The following is a 14,998-nucleotide window of genomic DNA, read 5'->3' on the forward strand; positions in this document are numbered from 1 at the left end:
TCTGAAAAACCCACAATTTCCCAATGGATTACATGAATGTGACTTGAACAATTCCAAAAAAGTGAAAACTTAGGAGATGATATACACTGTTTTGAGACTGTAAGTTTTAAAGTTTAAAGTTAAAGTTATTATTTATTAGTCACAAGTAAGACTTACATTAATACTGCAATGAAGTTACTGTGAAATTCCCCCTAGTCGCCACAGTCCAGCACCTGTTCAGGTCAATGCACCTAACCAGCACATCTTTCAGAATGTGGGAGGAAACCGGAGCACCCGGAGGAAACCCACGCAGACACGGGGAGAATGTGCAAACTCCACACAGACAGTGACCCAAGCCGGGAATCAAACCTGGGTCCCTGGGGTTGTGAAGCAGCAGCGCTAACCACTGTACTGCCATGGGGTTCGGAGGTTTAATGTTAAACTGTTCCCAATATATTAGTTAGCCAAGACAACAGGCTGAAATGGCTGCTTAGGGATCCACATGGTGCCCAAGTTAAAGTCAAGTCCTTACAACCAAGACCCAGGGACAAGATAATGACCTTTCATGGCCTGTCTGGTGAGTCAACTTTGTGAATATTAACACTCAGAGTTACCTCAAAGACTTTTCCTTAAACGTTAGTCAACTCTTTTCCTTTTAAATAGCATTCCTGAAACTGGTTATCATCCTGCTTGCCTGTGCTGTCCCAAGGGTAATAATATCCTTCCCAGAGTTATTGAACAGAGTACAAAGCAGCAATAGTATTACCTTCGATTTATATTCCATGCCTCTGAACCTCATTGCCTTCCCTTTCTAATATTCAATCACCGCCTTACTTGGAGTTCAAGCTTTAATTAATGTAAACTTTTTTTTTTACATTTCCCATAATGATGCTCATTTTCCTAACTAGCAACGACTATCCCATGATTTTGGTTCTTTCTCCAATACTAATTATTTAACTTCATTGAACTGGGTTTGCTGTTAACTTTCCCAAGTTCCACAAATCGCTTCCAAGTTTTATGTCGCATCGTGCCTCAATGTTAACTATGCCTCCAGCTGTTTGCAATGGGACAGAACGCTCTCCCAGTTATTTATTCACAACATGGGATCTTAAAGAGTAACTCCCTGCTGCACTTTTTATTCTTTTGGCCACTTGGAAGATTGCCATTCATGGTTTCTGGTTTCCTGTGTGGCTTAAAAAATTAATTATCCAACCCGACCTCTGTCCCATCACTCTCACTTAACCCGCAGTCTAAAATGTCTGCTATCCGACCTGCTTCAGGAATGGGTGTTGCCACTGCATCAAAAATGCTGGTTAACAGGGAGGTACCAAGGCACAGCCTGATCTCGGTTTTGAAAGCTGTCCATGTTTGGCCATCCATGTCCCTGTTGGCAGCTCTCCCTCCCCCATCCCTCCTGTGTGAAACGAGGCACGACCCACTCTGGCCATTGCTTCAAGTTGCAGCATTCCCTCCAAATCCACCTCAGGCTCTGCAACGCTGGCTGGGGCAGCAGCTTTAAACCCAAGCTCTAGAGAGAGCGAGACTTGATCTAGCTTTGGACTGGAGTGCTCTTTCTTTGAAACCATAGAATAGAATCCCATAGAAGTGCAGAAGGAGGCCATTCAGCCCATCGAGCCTGCACTGACAATAATCCCACCCAGGCCCTGTCCCTGCAACCCCATGCATTGACTCTGCTAATCCCACTGACATAAAGGGGCAATCTAGCACGGCCAATCAACCTAAGATCGGGGGATTGTTTTAGGAGATCATTGAATCCCTACAGTGCAGGAGGCCTGCACCAACATCAACCCAACACAGGCCCAAACCCCACGTATTTACCCTGCTAGTCCCCCGGGCACTAAGGGAAATTTAGCATGGCCAATCAACCCGATCCACACATCTTTGGAGAGTGGTAGGAAATCGGAGCACCCGGAGGAAACCCACGCAGACACGGGGAGAATGTGCAAACTGCACACAGACAGTGACCTGAGCTGGGAATCAAACCCACTGAGGCATCGTGCCGCAAAGTTTGTTAAATGTTCTCAACATTAGGCAAATCCTGTTAATAATTCAGGCAATTGTGCACACATGACTGTCTTGCATTAATAATTTAACATGGGTGCAACGGACTGATTAACGTCCATTTTGTGTTCTAGCACATGCCCATGCGATTAGCAAGAGATTTAAGCGTAACTTCACATCATCTAAACGTGCTCAACTTCTGATGCAACTCCTGGCTGCAGCTTCACATGAAACATGCGTCACCAGGATACGCAAGGGCGTAAACAGCAGTCTGAACCAACACCTCAGGGCAATACTAATGGCATCCTGCTTTGAAGGGTGCTTTCTTTCAATGCCACAGGAGGCAGTAAACGGAGGCCCCACCTGCCTTTTCAGATGGATGCAAAAGATTTTGCATCACTTTTCACGTTGAACAGCCAGGTGTTAACTTGTCATTTAGCCCGTTTACACTTTCTGGGATCTTGCTGTGCAATAAAAAAACAAACGCTGCTGTATTTGCTCACGTGACAACTGTAACCACACTTCAAAAAGTGATACACTGCCCTGTCAAGCAAGAATCGTGAAGTGTGCCAAGTGTTTTCACTCTGCACGAGGAATTTCTCTCTGAACCGTGTTCCCCTATCTTCAGCTAAATGTCAATCCTTATCCAATCATTCTACAGCTCATTGATATTGAGTATCTAAGATAGTTTGCATACTGCCTTTCAGATTTTAAAATCTCACAATTAAGACATCTTAAAGCTGTGGACGGCACGATGGCTAGCACTGCCGCCTCACAGCACCAGGGACCCGGGTTCGATTCCCGTATTGGGTCACTGCCTAAGCGCAGTCTGCACATTCTCCCCGTGTCTGCGTGGGTTTCTTCCGGGTGCTCCGGTTTCCTCCCACCGTCCGAAAGACATGCTGATTAGGTGCATTGGCCGTGCTAAATTCTCCCTCAGTCTACCCGAACAGGTGCCAGAGTGTGGCGACTAGGGGATTTTCACTAACTTCATTGCAGTGTTAACGTAAGCCTACTTGTGACACTAATAAGCTTTAAACTATCTTTGCACGTTCTCCCCGTGGATTTCCTCTGGGTGCTCCAGTTTCTCCACAGTCCAAAAGATGTGCGGGTTAGGTGCGTTGGCCATGCTAAATTGCCCCTTAGTATCAGAGAGATTAGCGAGGTAAATCCGTGGGGTTACAGGGATGGGGCCTGGGTAGGATTGTGGTCGGTGCAGACTCGATGGGACGAGCGGCCTCCTTCTGATGGGATTCTATATTCTTTCTCCAATTAAATATCTGCAATACTGAGCTTCTCTCAGAGCAGAGGTGTCCAATCCCATTCATTAATGTAGCTGTCCATCCCACTAAAGAACAGGATGTCCTCCAACATACATCATCTTAATTTACATAATTAAATGGGAAAGTTGACTATTCTCAGGAACAAAGTAGGAAAAGCACAAAGCTTTAAAATTAAAATTTTAAAATTTCTCTTTAAAATTACAATTTTAAAAGTGTTTTGCGAGCTTTCTAGCTCAAGCAGCCCAATTCCATGATGGCACCGTATGTGACTTGATGGGCCGAATGGTCTCCTTCTGCTCTGTCGGGTTTCTATGATCCAATATTCTTAGCTACCAGCTATCACTCACAAACAGTGGTGCAGCAATCTTCTGCTAGAATTTAAAGAAAATAGTGCTTTACCATGGAGCAGGTGGTGGTGTCATGACATTGTCACTGGCCTGGTAACCCAGAGCCCCAGGGTAATGCTCTGGAGACCCGGGTTCGAATCCCAACACAGCGGATGGCGGAATTCAAATTTAATAAAATTGTGGAATTATAAGTCTAATGATGACCATGAAACCATTGTCATAGATTCCTACAGTGCAGAAGGAGGCTATTCAGCCCATCGAGCCTGCACCGACAACAATTCCACCCAGGCCCTATTCCCCGTAACTTGACATATTTACCCTGCTAATTCCCCTGACACGAAGGACAATTTAACCTGGCCAATCCACCTAACCCGCACATCTTTGGAGTGTGGGCGGAAACCGGAGCACCCAGAGGAAACCCACGCAGACACGGGGAGAACGTGCAAACTCCACACAGACAGTGACCTGTAGCCGGAATTGAGCCCGGGTCCCTGACGCTGTGAGGCAGCAGTGTTGACCACTGTGCCACAATGCTACCCATTGCCTAGCAAACCACTCAGTTCAAGGGCAACAAACTTCAGCCTTGCCAGTGATGCCAGGATCCCGTAAATGAATTTTAAAAAAATATCCTCTTGGACCATCAGACAAAACGGCACTCTTGGCTGGAGCTACACCAGGCAGGGTAACAATGGTGAGGAGGAAGGAAATAAAAATTGGATTTTGTTAAGTACAAGATGCACATGGTGCTTCTTGGCAGACCGTCCCTACACACAAGGAGAGAAAAACAAATGCAGCTCAGTGAGCCCCGTCTCCAGGCTGCTGCTTTCATTAGAGATGCGTTCGGCTATCAAAGCAAAATGTTGTAGACTTGTCATGAAACAAGGCCAAATACAAACAGCAGGTAAGCTAAACGAGACAGATTTTAACCTTTATGTACTGTTGGCAAACATCTCGAGGGCATTTCACCGCACAGAGAACACTTTAAAAGCACACAAGATTGCTTTTTGACAGGATGCATTAGCGAGATCACAAAACAAAACCTCATGAGGGCTTATGCTAATTTGAAATAATTTGTCTAACAGCAACATACAAATTAATTCCAATCCACAGAATATCAATGCCTGCCTGCCACAGTAACACAAATCCCAAAACGTTCATTAGAAAAAGAAATGCACCCACCAGTTTGATTGCTACGTACTCATTCGTGTAGAGATTTTTACCTGCGGAAGAAAATGAAACGGAACATTATTTAGGAAATCAGACCCAAACGTACAGAGCATAAAACCACTTCCTAACCCCCAGGGTGAGAAAGGCTTTCCCGCCAAGGCAACGTGCAGGTCAACTTGACTGGGTGGGGCGGCACAGAGTTAGAGGTTGAGGGCCCCAAATCAGGACTGGATCACCTAACCTACGCCCCAGTGCAGTGCTGAGGGAATGCTGCACTGTCAGGATGTTAAGTGGAGCCGGACACACATCTCGCTTCCTCTCAGGTTGAGAGTTTCAGGCAGGTTTTGAAAATCTATGACATTATCTGAAGAGGAGGAGGGAGTTCTTGGGATGCTCTTAGTCGACACTGACAAAAAAAACCCAGATGCATCCATCACACAACTCACTGCCTGACAGCACCTGCGGAGAGAGGAGAGTGCCAACATTGAGTCTGGATGACCCTTAGAAGTAAATTTGATTTGATTTATTATCACATGTATTAGTATACAGTGAAAAGTATTGTTTCTTGCGTGCTATACAAAGCATACCGTTCATAGAGAAGGAAACGAGAGGGTGCAGAATGTAGTGTTACAGTCATAGTTAGGGTATAGAGAAAGATCAACTTAATGCGAGGTAGGTCCATTCAAAAGTCTGACAGCAGCAGGGAAGAAGCTGTTCTTGAGTCGGTTGGTATGTGACCTCAGACTTTTGTATCTTTTTCCCAATGGAAGAAGGTGGAAGAGAGAATGTCCGGGGTGCGTGGGGTCCTTGATTATGCTGCTTCGCCGAGGCAGCGGGAAGCATAGACAGAGTCAACGGATGGGAGGCTGGTTTGAGTGATGGATTGGGTTTCATTCATGACCTTTTGTAGTTCCTTGCGGTCTAGGTCAGAGTAGGAGCCATACCAAGCTGTGATACAGCCAGAAAGAAAGCTTTCTATGGTGCATCTGTAAAAATTGGTGAGAGTCATAGTGGACATGCCAAATTTCCTTGTTCTTCTGAGAAAGTAGAGGCGTTGGTGGGCTTACTTAACTATAGTTTCGGCATGGAGGGACTCGGACAAGTTGTTGGTGATCTGGATACCTAAAAACTTGAAGCTCTCGACCCTTTCTACTTCATCCCCATTGATGTAGACAGGGACATGTTCTCCTCTAGGCTCCCGGAGGTCGATGACAATCTCCTTCATTTTGTTGACACTAAGGGAGAGATTATTGTTGCTGCACCAGTTCACCAGATTCTCTATCTCATTCCTGTACTGTGTCTCATCATTGTTTGAGATCCGACCCACTACAGTGGTGTCGTCAGCAAACTTGAAAATGGAATTGGAGGGGAATTTGGCCGCACACTCACGGGTGTATAAGGAGTATAGTAGAGGGCTGAGAACACAGTCTTGTGGGATGATTGTGGAGGTGGTGTTGTTGCCTATCCTTACAGATTGTGGTCCATCCCCCTTAGACTCTTCTAAGGGTCATCCAGACTCGAAACGTTGGCTTTATTCTCTCTCCACAGATGCTGTCAGGCCTGGTAGTGCGGCGACCAGAACTGGACGCAGTACTCCAAATGTGGCCTAACCAGCGTTCTATACAGCTGCATCATCAGACTCCAGCTTTTACACTCTATACCCCGTCCTATAAAGGCAAGCATACCATATGCCTTCTTCACCACCTGTGTTGCCACCTTCAAGGATTTGTGGACTTGCGCACCTAGGTCCCTCTGTGTTTCTATACTCTTGATGTCTCTGCCATGTATTGTATAACTCCTCCCCTACATTAGTTCTTCCAAAATGCATCACTTCGCATTTATCTGGATTAAATTTCATCTGCCATTTCTCCGCCCAATTTTCCAGCCTATCTATATCCTGATTTTTTTTTTAGTTTTTAATTCTTCTGTGTGCGTCTCTCTCTCTTTCTGTGGATCTGTTTCCCTGTGTCTGGCTGTCTCTCCCTATCTGACTATATCCCTGTGTCTCTCCAGCAGTTGCTACTCCCTCCTGGTCACCAGTGAATAAATTAGTGGCATATTAGGGTCTCTTCGAAGCTTGGGTGAGGTACACGTCAAAGCAATGCAGAAGAAGCTCTACACTCGGTCTGCCTGCTTAATGGACAACGTGACAGAAACATCTGCCCAGCCTAAAGCAGCAGACTGCCAGAAATCTTACACCCGCCTCGTGCACCCAGTGCTAAATAATACAGGTAGCCTTCATCACACAGGGAAGTGGCTCCATCAAAGAGTTAAAAATCTCACTTCAGAACACAGTTGGTTGGTTTTATTATACAAAACGTGCAGTCATTATGTCGTTCTCTGATGGAATGCACTAGTGTGCCACAAACTGTAAGATGCAAATTAGCCCCCATAATTCACACTGACAAGCTTATAATCTAAGACTCAGCAAAGCACTGGTCCTTTATTCTTTCTCTGTTCATGGGATGTGGGCGCCGCCGGCTAGGCCAGCATTTATTACCCATCCATGACTGCCCTTGAGAAGGTGGTGGCATGTTGCTTCTGTGATTTGGCACACGCACAGGCTTGCCTTGTAGCTGTGTTCCCTCACCACCCACCACAGGTCCACTCTGGCACGTGCAGCCTCCTGCACTCGGTCAGTTCAGTCAGCGGTGGTGCTACCAAGACACACTTGGCAATGGGCATTGAAGCTCCCCAACCCAGAGTACATTCTGGGGCGGCACAGTGGTTAGCACCCCTGCCTCACAGCACCAGGGACCCGGGTTCAATTCCCAGCTTGGGTCACTGTCTGTGTGGAGTCTGCGCGTTCTCCCCATGTCTGCGTGGGTTTCCTCCGGGTGCTCCAGTTTCCTCCCACAGTCTGAAAGACGTGCTGGTTAGGTGCACTGGTCATGTGAAATTCTCCCTCAGTGTACCCAAACAGATGCCGGAGTGTGGCGACTAGGGGATTTTCACAGTAACTTCATTGCAGTGTTAATGTAAGCTGACTTGTGGCACTAATAACTAAATATTCCTTTATCATTCCAAGCAGTGTTCAACATGGAGGAGCACGGATTCATCTTCTGAGGGAGGGAAGTGAGTGATAATCAGCAGGATGCTTCTTTACCCATCCATATTTGACCTGATGCCATGTGACTTCATCAGGTCAAGAGTCAAAGTTGAAGACTCTCAAGGCAACACCCTCCTGCCTGCTTAGCACTGCACTGCTGCCACCTCGGATGGGTCTGTCCTGTCAATGGAGGACATTAGCGAACCAGATGAGTTTTTAGGACAGTCAAGCAGTCTTCATGGTCATTCCTGAAACTAGCTTTTTGTTCCAGATTTTTGAAAGTTTAAAAGTTTGTTAGTGTCACAAGTCGGCTTACATTAACACTGCAATCAAGTTACTGTGAAAATCCCCTAGTCGCCACACTCTGGCGCCTGTTCGGTTACACTGAGGAAGAACCTGAGGGCGCCATGGTGGCACAGTGGTTAGCCGTGGTGCCTCACAGCGCCAGGGACCCAGGTTCGATTCCCGGCTTGGGCCACTGTCTGTGTGGAATTTGCACATTCTCCTCGTGTCTGCGTGGGTTTCCTCTGGGTGCTCCAGTTTTCTCCCACAGCCCGAAAGATGTGCGGGTTAGGTGCATCGGCCATGCTAAATTCTCCCTCAGTGTAACCCGAACAGGCGCCAGAATGAGGCGACTAGGGGATTTTCACAGTCACTTCATTGCAGTGTTAATGTAAGCCTACTTGTGACTAATAAATAAACACTACTTTAATTTAAGCATGGCCAAGGCACCTAACCAGCACGTTTTTCGGACTGTGGGAGGAAACCAGAGCACCCGGAGGAAACGTTTTAATATCCAACATCCCTCTCTTTAGTTCTGATGGAGTCAAATGGACTCAAAACATTAATTCTGTTTTCTCGCCTCACAGATGCTGCCAGACCTGAGTTTTTCCAACATTCTCTGTTCTTGTCTCTGGATCACTGGGCCAGTGACAAAGACATGCTGGTTAGGGTGCATTGGCCGTGCTAAATTCTCCCTCAGTGTAACCCGAACAGGCGCCGGAGTGTGGCGACTGGGGGATTGTTACAGCAACTTCATTGCAGTGTTAATGTAAGCCTACTGGTGACACGAATAAATAAACTTAAAATTTTTTTAAATCACTATTATGCCACATCCACATATTGTTCAGCGCCAAGCACAGAAAACAAAATGGGAAATTGAGACCCAGGCCAGGAAAGGAAGGCTGCAACAAAAGGGACTCGATGCATCAAAGCATTCTTCACGGAGGCATTTTTGAAAGCAACCGATGAATCATTGGAATATTTATTCATAAACATTTCCTGTGGCATTAGTTTTCAATGTCAGCCATGGTTTAGTGGGTAGCGCTCTCACATCTGAGTCAGACGATGAGGACTTAATTCCCACTCCCAAACTTGAGCTCAAATATGAAGGCTGCCTCTCCAGTGCAGCACCGAGGAAGTGTTGCCTTCTCAAAGGTGCTGTAGTTCAGATGAAATATTAAACCGAGACCTCATCTGTCCCCCCTCAGGGTGGGGTGTAAAAGATCCTATGGCACTATTTTGGAGAACAGCAGGAGAAGTATCCCTGGTGTCCTGGATAATAATTGCCTCTCAATCAAAATCTTTCACATAAATCTGGTCATTATCGGATTGCACACAGCGGGGTCCCACAGACAACAAATGAGCAGCCACACTTCCGCAATTACAACAGTGGCTACACTTCAGATGCACCTTGTGGAGCATTGAGAGGCTTCCTGAGATCGTGAAAGGTGCTATATAAATGCAAGTCTTTCTTCTTTTCTTGTTAAAACTTAAAACAAAATCTGCAATAAAGCCGTAAAATGCATTTGATAGCTCAGTGGGTTGTTTGGAGCTTTGATTTCTAAATGGCAGCATTACCAATATTCTGGAGGGTTTGTGAGGAATACATTTAAGGAGCTATTATAAGCAAAGAGATTCCTCAAGAGCCAATTATGAAATGACTGAAGTCTTGGTGATTGAAGTTCCCCTAAGACAAGGCTTTGGGAGCAGCTCAGAATTGCTGCTTGAAATTCTTGTCAAAGGTAGCGGTTTAAATATGCATCGTGATTCTTCAGCAAGCAATTCCTCATTTAGATGGCATGCGAATATCCTCCTAGCAGGGCAGATCCGACCCCTCCACTCCATATCCATATTCAATTGTCAGGGTTCCAGAAACAAAATGTGGAGGGCTATCGCTGAGGAAATATGAGAAGCCCCATTAAGGTCGATAAAGTGATGGCACTGAAACATTATTCGTTGAGGAACAATAAGCAATTTTGCCTCTCGGCAACATAACAAGAGAAGTCACATCACTGAAGTCAATTTAAGTCAAACTACTCCATTACTAACACAAAACGGTCTGTGTTATGTGAACTGACCAATTGCTTTGAAAAGGACTCGATGTACAATCATTTTGATCAACACAGGCAGAATTCAAGCTAAATAAAATGTCACAGGTAAATATATTTCAAGGTCAAACATGGGGGCATAGGCTATGAGTGAAGATGGCCAATTTACAATGAATACATCATTGGCCAAGGAATGATTATTCATAGAAAGCATTCTTTCTGGATGTATCTCAGCTTGGTGTGGCTCCTGCTCTGGCCAAGACCACAAGAAACTACAAAGGGTTGTGAACGCAGCCCAGTCCATCACACAAACCAGCCTCCCATCCATTGACTCTGTCTACACTTCCCGCTGCCTCAGCAAAGCAGCCGGCGTAATTAAGGACCTCACACACCCTGGACATTCTCTCTTCCACCTTGAGGTTCAAGTCTGAGGTCACGTATCAACCGACTCAAGAACAGCTTCTTCCCTGCTGCCTGACTTTTAAATGGATCTTAAGCTGATCTTTCTCTACACCCTAGCTATGACTGTAACACTACATTCTGCACTCTCTCCTTTCCTTCTCTATGAACGGTATGCTTTGTCTGTATAGCGCACAAGAAACAATACTTTTCACTGTATACTAATATGTGACAATAATAAATCAAATTTAAAAAGGTAGTGAAGATGGAAACATTAAGGTTCATTCACGATCTAGTCAGGTGAGTGACTGAGGCTCGGTGTGTGAAGAGAACTTTTCCTTTCTGGATGTGTCTACATGGACCAAATGGCCTCCCTCATTTGTGTTCAACTTGTGAGCATCCAGGGACAAATATACGATGATTGAATAATATTCAACTGAACTAATACTGGCACATGCCAATGTTTCCCAATTTTGACTGCTGGCATGAGAGAGTGCTATTATTGTAGGTAACATTTATCTCTGCACAACCACAAAAAGCAGCAACAGGTCAGCGAACAATGCAGGAAACCCATGACACCGCAATTCACTCAAGATTGAGTCTGGAGCCTGAATTAGAAAGTGTGAAGTGCAGCAAAGACGCATCCTTCCATTACATCCCAAGGAGGGCAGCCATTCTGTTAAAAAGGTGATTATTCTAACACAATAGCCAATGAGGCCAGACTTGGAAACCTTAACGATGACAGTCGCCAAATTACTGGATTGGGATTATTAGCCAAGCAACAATAGTGAGTGGATACATAGTGTCCAGCGAGCATCACAGTACCATCGCTCTCACCAACTAGATGGGCGCAGCTCCAACAACATTAAAGAAGTTGAACACCATCCAGGACAAAGCAGCCAACTTGATTGGCACCCCATCCACCACCTTCAACATCCACTCCCTCCACCACCTGCGCACAGCGGCAGCAGATGCATTGCAGCAACTCACCAAGGCACCTTCCAAACCCGCGATCTCCATCACCTTGAAGAACAGGGGCGGCAGACACATGAGAACGCCACCACCTGCAATCCACACCATCCTGGCCTGGGAACGATATTGCTGTCCCTTCACTGTCGCTGGGTCAAAATCCAGGCAATCCCTCCCTAACAAAGCTGTGCATGGACTCAAGGTTCAAGGCAACCAACACCTTCTCAAGGGCAATTAGGGATGGGCAATAAACCATGCAGGCCCATGGGGATTTGAAGATTGTACCCGAGACACACTGGATGTTACTGCCTAATCAGGAAAAAGATTTCAGCTCAATAGGTTGATTTTAAATCCAATTCACTTCAGTGCTTTGCATATTGTACTCTCCAAGCTGATGAATTCTCCCGGCTTTGTCTTGGGTACTGTGCATCATTTGGCATATGAAGAAGTATAATTCCATTAGATGGCCTGCAGGGTTTTTAAAAAGACGTTGCCTCCTGTGTTTCTCCCTGGATGACAGCACAAATTAACGACTGAATGATATCCCGCCCACAGGCCAGGAATGCACCCTGGAGTAGGAGCAGGCAAATGGTACAGGAGATAAGCATCTGTTTCTGGGAAAAAGGGGAGATTTGAAGGATTTAGCAAGAGTAAGGGACGGAGATTAAGCACAAAACCACAAAGAATATGCAGAGCAGAAACCTTGAGGTTTTTTCCCATCTTTTCCACATGTTTGAACAATTCTAGCAAATGAACGATGCTTACAAATTAATCATACCAATAGGAAGGCCATTCAGCCCCTCGAGCCTGCTCTGCCACTTAATAACATGGTTGATCTGATAGTATCAAATCTGCATCCCGCCTACCCTCGATAACCTACCAGCCCCTCGCTTACCAACAAACAATCCACCTCTGCCTTAAAATATTCAAAGACTCTGCCTCTGCTGCCTTTTGAGGAAGGGAGTTCCCAAAGACTCTCGACCTTCAGATGGATGACCCCTTATTTTTAAACAGTGACCTCTAGTTCTAAATTTTCCCACATTGTAACGCCGCAAAATTCAAACAATTGTCTGAAATCTGCCGAGTTTCTAGTCTTCAGTCAATGACATCATTCACCCCGATATAGTTTGGGCATGATTCAGGAACGCCCATTCACAAGTTTCTTTGATTTACTATTGTCACATGTATTAGCATACAGTGAAAAGTATTGTTTCTTGTGCGCTATACAGACAAAGCATACCGTTCATAGAGAAGGAAAGGAGAGTGTGCAGAATGTAGTGTTGCAGTCATAGCTAGGATGCAGAGAAAGAGCAACTTAATGCGAGATAGGCCCATTCAAAAGACTGACAGTAGCAGGGAAGGAGCTGCTCGAGTCAGTTCGTACATGACTTCAGACTTCTATATCTTTTTCCCAAAGGAAGGTGGTGGAAGAGAGTATGTCTGGGATGCGTGGGGTCCTTGATTACGCTGGCTGCTTTGCCGAGGCAGCGGGAAGTGTAGACAGAGTCAATGGATGGGAGGCTGGTTTGCGTGATGGATTGGGCTACATTCACAACCCTTTGTAGTTTCTTGCAGTCTTGGGCAGAGCAGGAGTCATACCAAGCTGTGATACAACCAGAAGGAATGCTTTCTATGGTGCATCGGTAAGAGTTGGAGAGAGTCATTGCGGACATGCCAAATTTCCTTAGTCTTCTGAGAAACTAGAGGTATCGGTGGGCTTCCTTAACTATGGTGTTACAGTTAACTATATATATAGTGTGATTGTTAACTATAGTATCTGCAGAGACACAACTCTAGGCAGCAATATTGTGCACAACCACAGAAACCCTATGCCTATCTACAATTACCACTCACCATAGCCATTAGGGTCAACTGCTCGGCACTCTTGAAGATATAGTATCCATTTTGCAACATGAACACTGGAAAGCTCACCATGAGAAACTCACTGAGCAAACAGAAATCTCTCATTTTAATGTCTAAATGGTCTGTTTTGCTCAGGGACGCTGCCAACCTGCTTTTTCTGGTTTCACTTCCTAAAGTGTCAGAATTACAACGTGAAAGGTCTGGTATATCCACATGGTTCAGATGGCAAACATCAGTCACATTCAGTGGCAGCCCGTCACTAATCTTGGGCCCATTGCCGAGGCTGACACTTTGGTCGAGTGTCGACAGGGACGGTGAATTGTTAGAGATGCTGCTTTTCAGTTGAGACATTTCAAGCCAATGGCCCACCTGCCCAAGACGGACATCAAAAATTCCATTTCCCAATAAAAAGAGAACAAAAAAAGGTTTCCCTGATTATATCCCAGCCAACAACCCTCTCCGAGTCCAATATGAAATCGGTTGGTGAGTCATTATTTACTGATTGTGGAAGTTTGCAGTGTGCATATTATGTCAAGAGTGCGATGCGAAATCTGTAGAAATCTTTGCTGCTGGTCTCTGTCCAAATCCTGTGCACGGCAAAGTAGAACCATAGAATGCCTACAGTGCAGGAAGAGGCCATTCAGCCCATCAAGTATACACTGACACCCTGAAAGCGTATCCCACCCAGGCCATTCCCTCCACCCCATCCGCGTAAACCTGTGCATTTACCACGGCTAATCCACCTAACCTGCACATCTTTGGACACTAAGGGGCAGTTTAGCATGGTCAATCCATCTAACCTGCACATCTTTGGACACTAAGGGGCAGTTTAGCATGGTCAATCCATCTAACCTGCACATCTTTGGACACTAAGGGGCAGTTTAGCATGGCCAATGCGCCTAACCTACACATCTCTGGACCGACAAGTTTCAGGTAGACTCAAACATCGAGACTCTGTTGTACCTGGAGATACAAGTTACTATATAAATGCAGTTTTGAAAATTAACTAGAAATATAAAGACAGATAGTAAGCGTTTCTATTAGATACTTAAGTAAGAAAGAGTTAACAAAGTGAGTGTTGTTTCTATAGTGAGCGCATCTGGGGAATTGGTAATGGAACACAAGGAGATGGCAGATGAATTGAACAGATATTTTGCATCAATCTTCACTACAGAGGACACAAGTAACATCTCAGAAATAGCTGCAAATCAGGAATTGGAAGGGAGGAACACAGGAGAATTACGGTCACCAGGGAAATGGTACTTAGCAAACCGTTCCAGCTGCACACTGACAAATCCCTGGGTCCTGGTGGAACTTCATCCTGGGGTGTTAAAAGAAGTGGCTAGTGTTAGGGCACAGATCAGAAACTCCAAGGTATATTCTAAAGTTAGACCAGACCCCAACTATTTGCTATTTTTGGCATTAATATGAGGATAAGATGTTTAACTCCAGGCGCGATTCTACTGACAAACTGGGAAGCTTTTATCAAAACAAACTTTATCACAGTTTAACTGTAACAAATGAATTAGCAAGAAAGAGCGAGATTGCGAGCATGCAAGGGCGAGAGCCGTGCAAGTTTAGCTCCTCTCA

At 45.4% G+C, this 14,998-nt stretch overlaps 1 protein-coding gene across 4 annotated transcripts in view; it reads right to left on the reverse strand.

Annotated features, from left to right (window-relative positions):
* LOC144480582 (casein kinase I-like) overlaps window positions 1-14,998 on the reverse strand; it is a 214,758-nt gene that overhangs the window by 134,850 nt on the left and 64,910 nt on the right. For all 4 annotated transcript variants that reach the window (XM_078200198.1, XM_078200197.1, XM_078200196.1 and 1 more), the window contains exon 4: window positions 4,811-4,851. In XM_078200198.1, coding sequence (XP_078056324.1) covers window positions 4,811-4,851 — 41 coding nt within the window. The remainder of the gene's footprint in view (window positions 1-4,810; window positions 4,852-14,998) is intronic.

Source organism: Mustelus asterias, chromosome 29 (genome assembly GCF_964213995.1).
Source record: "Mustelus asterias chromosome 29, sMusAst1.hap1.1, whole genome shotgun sequence".
Classification (NCBI taxonomy): Eukaryota; Metazoa; Chordata; class Chondrichthyes; order Carcharhiniformes; family Triakidae; genus Mustelus; species Mustelus asterias.